Here is a 17398-nt window from a genome sequence, read left to right on the forward strand (position 1 = left end):
AGGGAGTGAGGAAGAGAGTGGGGCCAAAGAGGAGAGAGATATTTTGTTATTTTAATTTTTAGAAAATAATTAAATTGATACCATTTAAAATTCCTAACTAGGCTTTCTTAGACCTATAGAGCCCAATTAAACTTAATTAGATCCATTTAAGAACTACCCATGTTAAATTTAAACAAAATAAAATTTTATTTAAATTTAATTAAATTAATTTCTCCAAAACTTTATTATTATTTTTATTTTTTTAAAATCATGCCACGGAATTAATAATTCAGCTCCATGTCTCTAATTACATCTTACAGTCATAATTTTTCATCATCGAATTTCCCATGGCCTCAATGCACATACTCATCACAAAATAAGGATTTACAATGTCTAAAAAATGCTGTCTAAGGAGATAGTACTTAAGTGAGACTATTGTTACTTTTCTATTTTTCCTAGGCATTACCTAGTACATTTTATATAATTATAGTGAATATATTTCACTTCACGCTCTACAATAGCATTTTTATTTTTGTGCTAAATCTAGAGAGTGGTTGAAACAGTCATCGTCTTTTTGAGTGCGAAAGAAAAAGAAGTAAAAATATAATTTCATTATTTTTTTTTAACCTGAAAATCTGCTTACCAAACAAAATTAAAATTCAAAGCTTTTTTTAATAACAAATTGAAGTTAAAAGGACGAAAGTGAAAAACAAAGTAAAAATCAAAAACAGGCTATAAAAATTATTCGAGTAAAGTTTTTAAATGTTTCAAAACCTCCACATTTTCAATCCTTAATGGGTTGAAAATATTTGATACCTTATCTTTCATCACCTTACCTTAAAAAAATCTCCATACACTACATACTATGAGAATACAGTTCTCTAGTTATAGCTGATAACAAAAATGATATTTGCAATTTAAAAAAAAAAAAAAAAAACTTTTGCAAGCTAACAATAAAAGAGCAAGCAATTATAGATTTCCATTTGATAGAATCTGAGGCAACCATTATATAGAGTCGATAGAATTGATCTGCAATGTTCAATCATATTACAATACATATCTAGCAAGCTCGACATCGAGCCACAAGCCCCAAGCCCCAATTCTTTTATCCAAAACCTCAAGAAAAATGGTTCCAAGTTCTGAGCCAACCATTATATAGAGTTGATAGAATTGATCTGAGAGTTGGGGCAGAAATGTCCCTGCTATATCAATGTTCAATCATATTACAATACATATCTAGCAAGCTCGACATCGAGCCACAAGCCCCAAGCCCCAAGCCCCAATTCTTTTATCCAAAACCTCAAAAAAAATGGTTCCAAGTTCATGTACATGTAAATTCCTTGGACCATTGTTGGTACTAGTACATGTTCTTTCTTTGGCTAAATATGCAATTAACATGAAGGATATGATCCTCAATTCAACCATTTAATGCACAAAACAGAGAGAAATACTTGCTTGTCAATTAATTCACTTGCATTTGCTTTAATCTTCAAGCTCAAGGATTTTCACCACAGATGCATCACCAAGCTTCTGGCAAACAACAACACGATCATGTGGTTTAATAACACCAGTTGCCTTTCCATGATCTAAAGCAACCTTCAGAACAGACTCATTTGTCGCATTTGTAGATTCAGCCTGTAAAACCAGTCATATCCATTTTATCAAATAATTTCATCATTCTATGAAATGAGAAATTAAATAAACTAATATCGAAGTAGAATATCACTTGTTGAATATGCCACTATGCTAAGCAATTGAAGTACATGCATCCATAAAATGGCAGGTAAGAAATTCAACTAGGCACAAAATCACCAAAGTTCAATGGTAAAGAACAATTCACAGCCACAGATGCGCCCATGACATTTTATATAATACTATTGCTATTACACTATATACAACAATAACAACTAAACTTTAATCATGAACTAGTTTGAATTAGTTATATGGATCATTTTTCGCCATTCAACTACGTTCGAACCAACTGCGCATCAATATACAAAGATAGCAATGCTGTTACACTATATAGATGTATGAAAATTCCTCATTAAAAAATTATTAAAATGAATGTTCACTGATTATCATCATTTATGAGGACAATGATTAATTTCTCTACAAACTAGAGCAATATTCATCACCATCTCTTTTGTCCCATGAAATGATACTTCTGGTTGAATGTCAATTGTCAAGAGGACTGGACTAAAAAATTAATTCTTAGGATCACCATGGAAATACCCCAGTGGACAGAGAATTACAAAACTGGAAATATTAAGGTTCAAATCTGATCAATGTAAGAGTGTGGTTTCAAGGGGATGAGAGAGCAATCCCTCAACATGTAGGTCCAATGAATCTATGGAGAAGACTCAAATATCTAAGTAAATAATGATACAATTTTAGCATTTTGAATATGCAATGAAATTTAACTAGGATATCAAGCATCAAAGTCATATCTAAACGCAATTTAGATTCAAAGAAAATAGGTAGATTAAGCAAGGGTGTCATGCCTTCTCTCTCTCTCTATCTCTATACAGACACACACACACACACACACATACACATGAAGAGAAGTGGGAAATTTTCCACATAAAACAATACTTACTGGATGCCGAGGATCTGCAAGGACAATTAGCGACTGCCTTGCCTGCCACAAAATAATTAAGGGGGAACAAAGAGGAATAATAAGCGTCAAACCCAATCTAAAATGACCCAAAAAAATAAATAAATAAAGGATCTAAAATTGTTTTAGTTCTCAACAAAATTTATATATGACAGAGATGAACTCAACTCAACTAAATCTTTATCCCAAAAATTTATTGGGTCGACTATATAGATTCTCTTTCTCCACTCTAAACAATTTTAAGTTAAATCCTCGAAAATGTGTAATGCTTCTAGGTCATGTTGTACTACTCTCCTCCAAGTCAGTTTAAATCTACCCCTTCTTTTCTTTCTATACTCTAATCCAATGTGCTCTACTTGTCTAACTGGAGCCTCTACGCTTCACATGACCAAACCACTTCAATCTCCCTTTCTCTCAACTTATCATCAATTGGCACCACTCCTAACTTTTCTCTAATACTCTCATTACGCACTTTATTTAGTCTAGTATAGCCACTCATTCACCTTAATATTCTTATCTCCGCAAATATCATTTTAGATACATACCGCTCCTTTATTGCCCAACACTCACTACCATATAACATAGCCAGTCGTATGACTGTACAGTAAAATTTTTCTTTTAACTTATTGGGAATATTGCGATCACATAAAATATATCTTTTATATAAGCAAATTGTTGGATGTTTCTCTTCTCACGAAAAGAAACAAATTCCCATAACTTTATTTGTAGCAAACACATGTGCATGTATGATTTGCAACAGCACATGTGCTTGTATTTTACATGTTTCAAAAGCACTCCACAAGTCAAGCGATACACTAAATGCTCTTCAAACAACTTATGTCAACATCATTAGCAAGAGAGGAAAACCCTTGGCATTTAATCACAAAACTGCTGCAGGCATGCATGATAATATGCTTAATCCAGTAAACCAAGTTGCAAGACAGCTTTTGTTTTCAGGGGTTCTTATTTTGTACAGCAAGGTGTAATGAAACGGAAGAAATGACAAAGAGAATAGGGCTAAGGAAGAGTACAACAATCCTAGAGAAAATAGGCCAGGTGGCAGTTAGGATTTGGTGACAACAAATATAGGTATTAGAAACTGAGAAAAACAGTTTGCAAATTCGATGTTAACCACAAATATGGGTATTTTTGACATTTTGTCTATGATGAATATGCAAACCAATTACACAATCATGACCTAAACTGCATATTTTTGAAACAGGGGAAACTTGCATGTTTATTACATGAAACACCTTGGGGAGATGGGTCCTTATAATTAAACATTAAATGAAACGATTTCATGACAATTACATGCCAGACTAGGAAGCATGTATGCTTTGTTATATTGACATATATGCAGTCAATTGCTTTCCAATGCAATGAACATTTCAACCCTTTAGTTTACCCTAATTTACCGTGTTGAATAAGGATACTTAGGCATAGGAATGAAAGTTCATCAAATTAGTGGGAAAATGAGTAAAAGTTGGGAAAATAGGCAATGGCTTCCCATCTCAGCACATATTGATCATTCAAGTTAAATGAACCATAGGTAGCAAGTGCAAAAGGCTTCCCATCTCCCCTTTCAACAAATTGCTTTGCTTCATGTACAGTTACAAGTTTCATGACTGGCTTCCCATCTCCCCAGTGGGAAAATTGATTCACTTTATTTATGACAAAATGTTTCAAAAAGAAGTACAAGGGTGACCCAATGTAGGAAGCATCGCACACTTGTGGGCTCTAAGAAGGGTTGACGTACGTAGCCTCACCCCTACTTTGAAAAGAGGCTGTTCCAAAAAAGGAGTATGAACGATCAAAATCAGTTAAGCAGTTTCAACAAGATGTGTGTAGTCAAGGAGAAATTCCATTGGCTTTGTCCATAATCTAAGTAGTTAACACAGCTAATAATAATAATAATAATAATAATAATTAGGGTCCCTTGTTCAAACATTAACTAAGAAAACAACATGAGCCAAAATTGTGAAAATTGGTTTAGTATCACAACTAAAACAACGTTTTGCACCAATCAAAGATGAATGAAAAAAAAAGAGTCCATGTGGCCAACTCCAACTATTTTGGACTGCAGCTTTGAGTATGACAAGAAACCATTTAATCTAAAATCTAAAACTTGTAAGTGAGAACTCAAGAATAGGTTATATCTCTAACATAAACCACACCCCCACCCACCTACCCACCTCCTCCCCACCCCCACCACAACAAACACACACACACACAACACAGAGGCCCTTGGACTTGGAGTGTGGACAAGAAATCTTGTAAATTTAATCACCCTAAAAGCTTAAACTAGTTGGTGAGTGTCCAAAAATTGTTTATATCTCTAACACTGCCCTTCATGCAAAGCCCAAGTGTTAATAAGAGATCTTGTAATTTTAATTAATAAGAGGAGGAGCCCAAGATTCAAACTCTAGGCCGTCTAGTTAGAGGAAGAAAATACCATGATTAAACCACTCAACCTTTTGTAGGTGAGGACACAAGAATAATTTATATCTCTAACAAAGTCAAGTTGGATAAAGTATTCAGTATTTTTTATTTTTTATTTAAAAAAAAAGGCAATACAACTAGCTGTAGCAAAAATTAAATATATCTAATCAAATGCAATAGCATACCTCAAAAGCACCAGAGAAGATCCAACGTAGTTGATTTGTCTTAAGCCTAGGGATAACAACAGATATCACAGGCATTGTTGGCCTATACTTTGAGATCAACCTGCGTTGTTAAATAAAATCTGAAATTCCAATAAGCTTTAGATCAATATTTTCTTTTTTCTTCATTTTGAAGAAATGAAATTTTTGTATCATCTCAAAGGGATTTCAAAAAGGGATTTCAAAAAGAAACTCAAAATCAAATTCCAAGAGCACTTGCATTTTAGATATAAACTATTTCTTTTTGTTCATTTGTCTCTGACTAGGACTAAAACTCAAAATCGAGACCTTACAACCTTAGAGACAACTTCAATACAATTAAACTAAAATTCATTCGTTTTTAGATAAAGATAATAAAAGTAATAGAAAGAATAGAAGACCTTGCAGCTCTTCCTGTTGAAGTGAAGCATATAATGACGGAAGCCTTCACCTTGATAGCAGCACGTACCTAAATTACCAAAAAGGTGATGAAAATATAAATATAGTACAATAAAGGGAAAAAAAATTCAAAACTTTAAGCATACAAAGTTACAAAACACACACAAGAAGTAAAACATAACATTATGAGAATACCGCTGAGGAAGCAATAGATTCTAAATGAGTCATTGGTTCTCCAACATATTTTACAGTCTTCTTGAAATACAAATCTTGATTGAAAACCTTCTCTGCCTGTAGATGAAAATTTATTTCAATTAGGATATCACATTAGAAAAGAAAACAAAAATCAAAGAACAAAATTCGTGATAGATTTCGAACTAACAAAAGAAAATTGCAAATATGTTCTTTCTACCATGATCAATTATGACGATCAGCCCAAGCCAACTCAACTATAGGTTTAAATAACAATAGTTACATTATGTAACGGCCATTATTTACAAGTTTATAGTCTCTTATTGGCATGACACTCATTATTTTAAGGCAAAAAAAATGTTTGCACTGTAAAGACTGTAACGGCCTTTACATAACAGTAACGACCATTATTCACCATTATGTAATGGTAATGGTCCAACATCTGTTTCTTTCTTTCTTTCTTTCTTTCTTTCTTTCTTTTTTGTCCAGAAGGAGGCAACAGCCCTTCCTCATGCTTTGTTTGTGGTTTGAGAGTTTCAACCTATTGTGTCTCATTTTCTCTCACACACCTTTCCATCTAAAATTTGCTTTCTACAAATCTTTTACTTCTTGTCTCCTGAGCTAACATCATCAACTATCTTTCTAGTTCTTTATGCAGAGCATGTTCATGTGGAAGCTATATTTTTTTTCCTATGCAATTTTAATGTTTCCTATTCTAATTAGGTTTTTTATTTTAGTTTCCTATTCCATCTAGGACTTAGATAGTTTCCTATTTTTCTCTCTATTTAAGAATTAGAAGAATAAGAAAGAAAGAAAGAAAGAAATAAAGGGAGGGAAGGGAAAAGAACCACAAATCCTACATCTTTATTATATTTTTTTTTCTATTTTTGATAGAATAGAATATTACGTATTTATACACAAACATCCCTAAAATCATTCAAACTAATTCCTAAAATTATGCTCTATAATTATACGCTACTAATTAAGAATACAAATCTCTACCTATTTAAGAATACAAATACTACACTAAATAGGAATATTTATAATACATATTGACTTTCCATAATACTCCCACTCAAGTTGAAGCATGGAATCTCATCAATTCCAACACTCCCCCTTAATGAGATTCTTATTGAAGCCAATAACTCCCTCACAATAGTTCACAAATAGCACAACTAGCACAACCAACAAAAATACAAAACAGAACTAGATTCGGAAACATCTACACAAAGGCAACACGCAAAGCAACTCACAGGGTTGCACTTTCTCTCCAAAGGCAATGTTGGGGAGGAAACACCAACACAATGCAGCTCATAAGGTTACACTTCTCCCTTCAAAAGCGACACCAATAAGGAAAAAGATGAAACAATAGGTGAATCTTTAAACAACATCAAAACAAGGCTATGATAAGATAGTTGTCCAAAACCCAATACCCACATAACAATACCAAATAAAAGGTCAAAACACCAAGCTTACAAGAAACACATCCAACCCTAAACAAAGCACTAAACGGCAAAACACCCAAAGGGTCACCCAAAACAAAGCATAACACTGAAAGTCATAATATCCAAAGGGTCTAAAATAGGTCACCAAACGTCTTGCAGCTAACATGCATGGACTCCCCCCATCAAGGTGACATCGGATGAGAAGATTGGAGACAAAAAGTGAAGCACGCTCCCCATGCACTGGCGCGTGGAGGAGAGGCTAAAAACAAAGAGCTGCGCAACCAGAAGAAAAAAATATTCTAGGTCTAGGAACAGTGAATACTACCCTGTAAATAGTGCCGATGAACAATATCAATAAACAGTGTCGATGGACAGTGCCAACCATGAATAGTACCAAAACCCAAATAAATCAAGAGCTCTTATAACATGTTAAGAATTTAAAAATTAAAAGAATAAGAAAGAAAGAAGGGAAAAAAAAAAAAAGTTAGGCAAGAGAACCACATAGACTACATCTTTATTCTCTTCACTTGTATTCTGATAGAATATAAATCACATATACTCCTTCCATCTATTTGTATCTGTCGTACTTGAGTTTTTCTTTTGTCTAAAATTATATGTTGCATTTAGAATACCAAGAGTATTAACAACTTTTTTTTTTTAATTTTACCTTTTATGTCACATAATTACTCTAATTTATTAGTTTATTAGTTTTAGAAAATTATAAATATTTGTTGTATTTAGTAGAGATAAAGGGTAATTTAGTCAATTATTAGTATGTTTTTATAAAAATGAGGCTATACAATCATTTCCTTAATCACCATGTAAAACCCAAATGCGACAGATGAAAATGCACAGAGGGAGTACATACAAACAACCCTACAATCATTCTAACTAATCCTTGAAATTATGCTTTACTAATTAAACACACACACACACACACACACACACACATAATACAAATTAACTTTTCATAATACTCTCGCTCAAGTTGGATCATGAAATCTCATCATTTTCAATGCTAATATATTTAAGATTTTAATGTACTTTCCTATTCAATTAGGATTTGTTTCTTCCTATTTTAATTAGGATTTAGATTATGCCTTCCTATTTTATTTAGGATTCCAATTTTGGATATAACTAAATTTCCTATTTTAGTTAAGATTTATATTTTCCTATTAGGATTAGGAGATTAAATCTCTATAAATACTCATATATCCTATGCATTTTCTGTTTTTAGAGATTTAGTTAATAAAATTGTACAAATTTTTTTTTCTCTTAATACTTGTGTATTATGTGTGGACAATGTTCTATTTGAGCTTCACACTATGTCAATTCTCCGCATCCATATCTTGGAAAGAGTGAGTTATTTATTTTTGTTTTTATTTTTTTTTTGGGCTTATTTGTTTAAGATAATTATGCTTAATGCTAGGTTTTTTGTTAAATTTATAGTACGAAGGATTAGTTTGCCCAATCTATAGATTATCATTATTTTTTTATTCTAATTTTGAACTATTTTCAGGTTTATTTTAGTAAAATACATTAGTTAATATAACATCAAATAAAGTTTTAAGCTTCTTTAATGGTTGTTAAGTATAAGGTTAGTTATTTATATCTACATAGTTATTTTAGTTTTAAACTGATTAATACTAATGATGCCTATGAATGATGGATTTAATGTCTTTATTTGATATATTTATGCTTGTTATTTAGTTGTGCATTTTAATAATACTTATATCTTTAAATATCTATTCATTTCCTAAACTTTGCAAACTTTTCAAAACATTTGCATAGTGATAGGCTTTTATAGTTACGTTACGACCATTACAGACCTGTTTTCGTTACCCGTGATGACAATCTTGATTTAAATCCATGAACTCAACTCATGATTAAACACGCCAAGACAATTTCTAGCACAAAAACTATGCACAAATGTCATGACCAGTTTCCAAGAACCAACTTAGCTTGAGGTTGCCAAATTGGGCCCCTTTTTTTACCCTAGTATCAATTAAGAATAGTAAGAAACAAATGCAAAGACAATATATCAGTCTAAGTGGTTGGTAGGTTCTTAGTTCTCCCATGGTATCAAGGACTTGAGTCTTTATATGCATGTTTTCAACATTTTCTTATCAAAAATTACAAATTGATACTATTAATTGTTTCTAGCCACACTCAAGTTATTGTAGTACTAGAAAAGGAAGAAAAGCTCATGCACTTCCTCTAATGAGCCCATCAACTTAGCCAAAGAAGAAATACAATGGACAATGCTTTGAGGCACCAAAATATATGTCAAAGCCATGCAAACAGTAGCAAATTAGATCAGGTCGAGCAAGCAGTCTAGCCCATGTCTTAGGTATAATTATTAAAGGCTAAAGGTGCGCTTCTGAGCGATGCAAGGTGCAAAAACAAAGAAAATTCATAAAAATAAATTATATAAGCACTATAAATTTAATTAATATAATATCAATTAATTTATATAAATTTATAATAAGTAGCCAACCCCAACTAATTTGGGATTAAGGCTTAGTTATTTTAATATTAATTAGATATAAAATATATTGTTAAGATTTAAGAATAAGAATAAGAAAGGAAAGAGGAGAGAGAAATCAAAGGGTTACATCTTTAATTCTCATTAATTCTATAAAATAGAAGGTTATAGACACACACACACACACACAAATATATATACAAATCTCCTATAATTACTCTATTTAATTAGGAATAATACTCAAACATATTTAGGAATCTAAATCCTACATTAAATAGGAATATAAATCCTACCTAAATAGGAATACATAAATCTACTTGATATATCGTATTTTAATATATAGTTTTATGTGTTTTTATTCGTTTATTTTAAGTAGTTTTGGTAAATTTTATTTAGTTTTTAATTAGTTTTTGTTATTTTGTTTAACTTTTACTTTTTAGTGTTTGTCTTTTAATTATTTTAGGACTTTTAATTTTTGGTATATATTTTTTGTAGAAAAGACTCCTATTTGGGCTGGAAAGAGATTGCAACTCTACTGGATTTTGAGGCATAATTTCATGGATCAAAATCTGTTCAGTAGCTCAACCATAGGCAAGACACAGGCATGGTCGTATGCGATGAGCTGTACAAATTTTAATTGTTGATCTTATTAGGTTTTTATTTCCTATTTGGAGGAGAGTATCCTAAAACCAAAAGAAGTATAAATAGGGCAAATATTTCCTATTTTAAGGGGGGGGAAGAGGAAAAACGAGAATCACTTTAGGGGGAGTCTAAAGAGAGATCCACAGCCACACAATTGAGAGCAAGAGAGAGAAGATTTATACAGATTGAAACTTGAAGATGCACCTACAATTAGAGCTTGATCTTTATTATTGTTCTTTAAGCTTTCATGATGTATTTTTGTCTTTTCACAAGTTCTACTATCTCTATGATTTCTTTTTAATTCAATGCATTAATTTTATTTTCATGAAATTATGCAATATTTGATCTTAATGCTTTGTATTTATTCAATTGATTGATTGTTCTAATGAGGTTCGAATAGAGAAGCTATAATTAATTCTCTTTTGAATGCATAAATGATTTCTAGAAAGAGTATTGCATATCACATTAGTACTAGGCTACCTGAAGAAGGACCTAAGAAATAATGTGTGGTCTATTTAATTCCTAACCGAACAGGATAAATTAACTGTAAGATATTCCTATTCTCTATGCATCTAGATTCTTCGCATCTGAATAGAGACCATTCTACCTGAAAAGGACAATTGAACATATTGAATTCTATCATCTCATGATGTAAAACTTCCATTGGATTGGTTGTCATATATAGGTGAAGGTGAAATCTGACCCTAGCACTTTTGTCATAATAAGTTTCTTTTATTGATTTACTTGCTTGCTTTTATTTTTTATTGTTATTATTAGTTTAGTTTAGTTAAATTCAATTATCAATTTCTCAAATAACATTAGGGTAGTATTAGCTTAATTACGATTAACAATTTTGATCCTTGTGGGATGATACTCTTTCTCATCATTATATTACTTGGAAATGACTAGTGCACTTGCTAGTGTTAACTAGAACGCACATTAAGAATCTACTAATTAAGAATATAACTAAATATGAATATTGACTATCCCAGTGTTGTAAAAGGCGAGAAGAGGCGCTGGGCTGGGCGAGGCGAGGCGACGCTCCAGCGACTCCCCAGGCCCAGGCGAGGCGACTGAGACAAGGCGGACGCCTCGGACCTGAAAGGCAACAGGCAACAAGGCCCCAAGGCGCCACTTTGTGAAAGAAACGTAAAATTTATTTTTTTTTTCTTAATAGCAAAAAAAATAAAAGGAGCCCTAATCAACTTACCTTCAGTCCTTCACCTACTCAGCAGTTTGAAGAAGCAATAATAGAGAGCCACCAGCAACAAATCAAGCCAAAACAAAAAAACCAAGTATGTCGACATCTCTCTCTCTCTCTCTCTCTCTCTCTCTCTCTCTCTCTCATCTTCACGATGTTTTATCCTCTCACTCTCATCTGCTCTATTCTCCTCTCACTGCTGCGATTTGTTTTTTTTTCTTCTTCTTTTTTCTGCACTACTCCCATTTCATGCCAGCATGCTACTGGATTTATTTCAAGTTCCAACAATTTTTTTTTTTGACAATAGCAATTTTTTTAAAAAATTTGCTAAACTTTTAATGTGATGTCATTTTATTTCTTGATAGGTATTATGTAATAATAATATGCTAATTAAATGGGTAGTGTGAATTTGTAATTGTGATTGTGTGATATATTTTTATTAAATAGGTAATTAAATGTGATTATGTTATTAAATAGGTAATTAAATGTGCTAATTAAATTTTTATAATTGTGATTGTGATTATTTTTTTATTAAATAGGTAATTAAATGTGATATATTTTTATTAAATAGGTAATTAAATGTGCTAATTAAATTTATGTAATTGTAATTGTGATTATGTGAATTTGTAATTGTGATTATGTAATATGCTAATTAAATGGGTATTGTGAGTTTGTAATTATGTGATTATGTGATCATGTAATATGCTAATTCAATGTTACAATATTGTGAAATATAGCATGATGTATAATTATACAAGTTATTGAAAAAAATCATATGTTTAATATTTTAATTTCTTATTTGCTTAAAATGGATTTTGAGAAAGTGTTGAGAATTATTGTTTTAATTAATTAATTTATAATTTTCTTCTCTATGTTGCATTATTGTTAGTATTATAAATGCTTTTTAAATATACTAATACAGCATGATGTATAATTATACTCAACTCAACTAAGCCTTTATCCCAAAAATTTGGGGTCGGCTATATGGATTCGCTTTCTCCACTCTAAACGATTTTGGGTTAAATCCTCATAAATTTGTAATGTTTCTAGGTCAATGATGTATAATTATACAAATTATTAAAAAAATTAAATGTTTAATATTTTAATTTCTTATTTGCTTGGATTGGGAATTTGGGAAAGTATGATGAATTATTGCTTTAATTAATTAATTTGTAATTTTCTTCAATATGTTGCATTATTATTAGTATTATAAATACTTTTTAAATATACCAATATAGCATGATGTACAATTATGCAAATTATTGAAAAAAATCAAATGCTTAATATTTTAATTTCTTGTTTGCTTGAATTGATAGTTGTTGCTTTAATTTCTTATTTTCTTATATTTGTTGCTTTTGTTGCTACTATTGAATTGAGATAACACAACCTTTATAGTGTTTTTTTGTGCTTTTTAATTATGTTACTTTTTTTGTTTTTCAGATCATAGATGAGTGATAAGTATAATACAACTGGATCTTCTACTGGCAGTAAAAGAACATATCCAGGATGGGCTCATGTGATTCAACTTAATGAAAATAATACGAATGATTTTCAGTGCATTTACTGTATGAAAGTTTGTAAAAGGGGAGTTAATAGAATCAAGAAACAACTTGCTGGAGGTTATAAAAATGTGATTCTATGTCCAAAATGTCCAGAATATGTGAAAAGTCAAATGCAAGACATTATTAGTAAAAAAAAAAAAAAAGGAGCAAAAATCAGTCATGAATATGGAAAGACCGCCTGAATTTGAGAATGTTGAAACATTAGGAATTGATGAAAATGAGGAAGAGGATGATGTAGTGCAAGAAATTGGTAGTGAAAAACAAAGGGGAATAATTCATAGTAGTGTTACTAGTGCTTCAAAAAGAGTAAAAATTCTACCACCACAAAGCAATAGAGGGCCTATTGATGCTTATTTTTCTCCAAAACCGGCTGCTATGAGAAAAAATGTGAGGCAAACCACTGTTGATGAAAATAGCCCAGCGAAGAAGGAGTTAAGGGAGCGTGCGTGTGTTGCCATAGAACGATGGATGTATGATGTAGGAATAGCTTTTAATGTTGTGAATTATAATAGCTTTGGAGAAATGATTCGAGCAATAGGAAATTATGGAAGGTGTAGAAAGAGATGATTCTTATTGATTTCAATTAATCTGTACATGGGTATATATATACAATTGATTCCTATAATTGTGTTCTACTAATTAGGAAGAAATCCTAAATAGGAATACAGAATACAAAATATACAGAAAAATAATATAGTGATTGACTTTCCATAACATAGTGATTGACTTTCCATAACACTCCCCCTCAAGTTGGAGCATAGATGTTAATCATGCCCAACTTGTTACAAATGTAGTCAATCCTAGCTCCATTCAGAGCTTTTGTAAAAATATCTCCTAACTGCTCTCCAGTTTTGATGTGTCCTGTTGAGATGATCTCTTGTTGAATCTTTTCACGAATAAAGTGACAATCAATCTCAATATGTTTGGTTCGCTCATGAAACACCGGATTAGAAGCAATATGAAGAGCAGCTTGATTATCACACCACAATTTCACAGGCAGGGAGGTCTTAAAACCTGTCTCATCTAGTAATTGAAGTATCCACATTACCTCACATACTGATTGTGCCATGGCTCTGTATTCGGATTCAGCACTAGATCGAGAAACTACACTCTGCTTCTTGCTTCTCCAAGACACCAAATTTCCTCCAATAAAAACGCAATATCCAGTAGTTGACCTCCTGTCAACCTTAGATCCAGCCCAGTCGGCATCTGAAAAACATTCAACATTCAAATGCCCATGATTACCATATAGCAAACCTCTTCCTGGAGCGCCCTTCAGATAACACAAGATTTGTTCCAAGGCTTCCCAATGAGCAATAGTTGGGAAAGACATAAACTGACTTACCACACTAACGGCATAAGCAATGTCAGGACGAGTGACTGTAAGGTAGTTCAATTTTCCTACCAATCTCCTGTATCTCTCTGGATCTTCAAACAACTCACTATCCCACGCTACTTGATTTGTAAAGTTGGAGTCATTGGTGCGCTACAAGGCTTAGCACCTAATTTTCCTGTCTCTGTCAATAGATCGAGGACATATTTTCTTTGAGACAAGAAAATACCCTTCTTACTTCTCATAACTTCGATACCCAAGAAATACTTTAACAATCCCAAGTCTTTGGTCTGAAACTGAGTTTGGAGGAAGGTTTTAAGAGATGAAATACCTGCAGAGTCACTCCTAGTGATGACAATGTCATCCACATAGACTACCAAGAGAATTAGACCAGCCTCAGATTGCCTATAAAATACTGAGTGATCACACTTACTCTTTTGCATACCAAATTCCTGTACTGCTTCACTGAATCTCCCAAACCATGCCCTAGGACTTTGTTTCAAGCCATAAAGAGACTTTCGAAAAGTGTTTAGGTACTTTCATCTGAAAAAGAAGAGCACGAGTTACCTCAAGAAGATGACGATTTTTTCTTTCGGCCACGCCATTTTGGGATGGGGTATCCACACAGGAAGACTGATGAAGAATGCCATTTTGTGTCATATAAGGCTGAAATTGTGCTGAAAAGTATTCTTTGGCATTGTCACTTCTTAATATGCGCACAGAACTATTAAATTGAGTTTTGATTTCATTACAAAAGGCACAAAAAATAGAAAATAACTCAGAACGATTTTTCATTAAATATAACCAGGTAACACGAGAGTAATCATCAACAAAAGTAACAAAATAACGAAATCCAGTTTTAGATGTAACACAACAAGGACCCCAAACATCAGAATGAACTACCTCGAAAGGAGATGAAGCCCGTTTATTGACTCTAGACACAGAAGGCAAACGATGATGTTTTGCAAACTGACACGACTCACATTCTAGTACTGATAAATACTGAAATTGAGGACACAGCTTCTTCATGGTAGACAAAGAAGGATGACCCAATCTACAATGAGCTTCAAGAGGTGTTAAGGTACTGGAGCAAACAAGCGACCGCGGTACTCCCGGCTCCAAAAAGAGTACCGTTGTTTCTCTCCTACTCTTAATCGTTATCTTGTTTCTGCAGATGTCACATTTTTTGAGTCCACTCCATTTTTTCCTCCATCATCTGTGTATGAGAGTCAGGGAGAGGAGAATGATCTCTTAATATATACTGTCTAACCAATGTCTAGTACTCTCCCACAGCCTGTTCCTTCTGTCTCTAGACCTACTCGACCTCCCGTTGTTCATGTTTATTCCAGGAGATTGGAGATTCCTGACTCAGATCCTCCACCAGCTACTTCGTTGGGAGATCCTGTACCTCATACTGATCATGATTCTGATTTAGACTTACCCATTGCTCTTCGTAAAGGTAAACGTTCATGTACTTACCCTATCTCTTCTTTTGTTTCTTATAATCAATTGTCTTCTTGTTCTCGGTGTTTTGTTACTTCTTTAGACTCTGTTACTATCCCTAATCACATTAATGAGGCCTTTGTCTCATCTGGTGTGATGCAATGAAAGAGGAAATGGAGGCTTTAGATGCTAATGGTACATGGGAACTATTGCCTTTACCCACTGGTAAGAAAGCTATCGTTTGTAAATGGGTATATACAGTAAAGGTAAATCCTGATGGTTCTGTGGCTAGGTTAAAAGCACGCCTTGTAGCAAAAGGATATGCTCAGACATATGGGGTTGATTACTCTGATAGTTTTTCTCCTGTAGCTAAACTTACTTCTATTCGCTTGTTTATCTCTTTAGCAGCTACATATGATTGGCCCCTGCATCAATTGGATATCAAGAATGCTTTCCTTCATGGTGATCTTCAGGAGGAGGTGTATATGGAGCAACCACCTGGGTTTGTTGCTCAGGGGGAGTTGGGTAAAGTTTGTAGGCTTCGAAAGTCTCTTTATGGCTTGAAACAAAGTCCTAGGGCATGGTTTGGGAGATTCAGTGAGTGGATCTTTAGTAAGGTGATCATCCTTATCAATGCTACGCAAATAGACCCTAACAGTCTTACTCCACTCCAGGTAATTCGAACCATTAAGTTTGTGTTCCGTGATCTTAGTCATCACCGGAATCACATCAGAAATAATATTCTTATTGTCTGCCATTTGTTGAGACAAAGAAAACTAACCGAAACGCTAATCCAAAGTGCTTATAGCAGCAAAATAACCCAAAATCACAAATCAAGCAAATACCGAAATAGGATATGAGAGCCAAACCTCAGAAGTCCTTTAATGGTTATCTTTGGATCGAACAAAGCACTGCGGTGGTGGAATGAGGGGTTAAGGCAGCGCGGCAATGTTGATCGGGGTTGAAAGCGGTGATCGGCGACCAAGGTCTCTCTGGTGGTAGTGAGAACAAATAGTCACCCTAGATTAATGACCTGCTCTGATACCATGTAGAAAGAGATGATTCTTATTGATTTCAATTAATCTGTACATGGGTATATATATACAATTGATTCCTATAATTGTGTTCTACTAATTAGGAAGAAATCCTAAATAAGAAATCCTAAATAGGAATACAGAATACAAAATATACGGAAAAATAATATAGTGATTGACTTTCCATAACATAGTGATTGACTTTCCATAACATAAGGGAAATGAAACCTCCAAGCTACCATGAGGTTAGAGTTAGGTCACTTAATAAGGAAGCACAGTCCACAAATGAACTTCTTCAGTCTCATAAAGAAGAATAGGTAAATTATGGATGTTCATTGTTGTGTGATGGATGGACAGATAGAAAAAGGAGAACCTTGATTAATTTCTTAGTTAATAGCTCGAAAGGAAGCGTGTTTATTAAATCAGTGGA

The 17398-nt window shown here is 33.1% G+C and overlaps 1 protein-coding gene across 6 annotated transcripts in view; it reads right to left on the minus strand.

Annotated features, from left to right (window-relative positions):
• Positions 1-961: 961 nt before the first annotated feature.
• LOC110657156 (pyruvate kinase 1, cytosolic) overlaps positions 962-17398 on the minus strand; it is a 67275-nt gene continuing 50838 nt past the window's right edge. For all 6 annotated transcript variants that reach the window (XM_021814261.2, XM_058151546.1, XM_021814291.2 and 3 more), the window contains 5 exons: positions 5827-5922; positions 5634-5701; positions 5218-5317; positions 2576-2617; positions 962-1614 (listed from right to left, as the gene is read on the minus strand). In XM_021814261.2, coding sequence (XP_021669953.2) covers positions 1462-1614; positions 2576-2617; positions 5218-5317; positions 5634-5701; positions 5827-5922 — 459 coding nt within the window. In that variant the 3' untranslated portion in view covers positions 962-1461. The remainder of the gene's footprint in view (positions 1615-2575; positions 2618-5217; positions 5318-5633; positions 5702-5826; positions 5923-17398) is intronic.

This window comes from Hevea brasiliensis, chromosome 8 (genome assembly GCF_030052815.1).
Source record: "Hevea brasiliensis isolate MT/VB/25A 57/8 chromosome 8, ASM3005281v1, whole genome shotgun sequence".
NCBI lineage: Eukaryota > Viridiplantae > Streptophyta > Magnoliopsida > Malpighiales > Euphorbiaceae > Hevea > Hevea brasiliensis.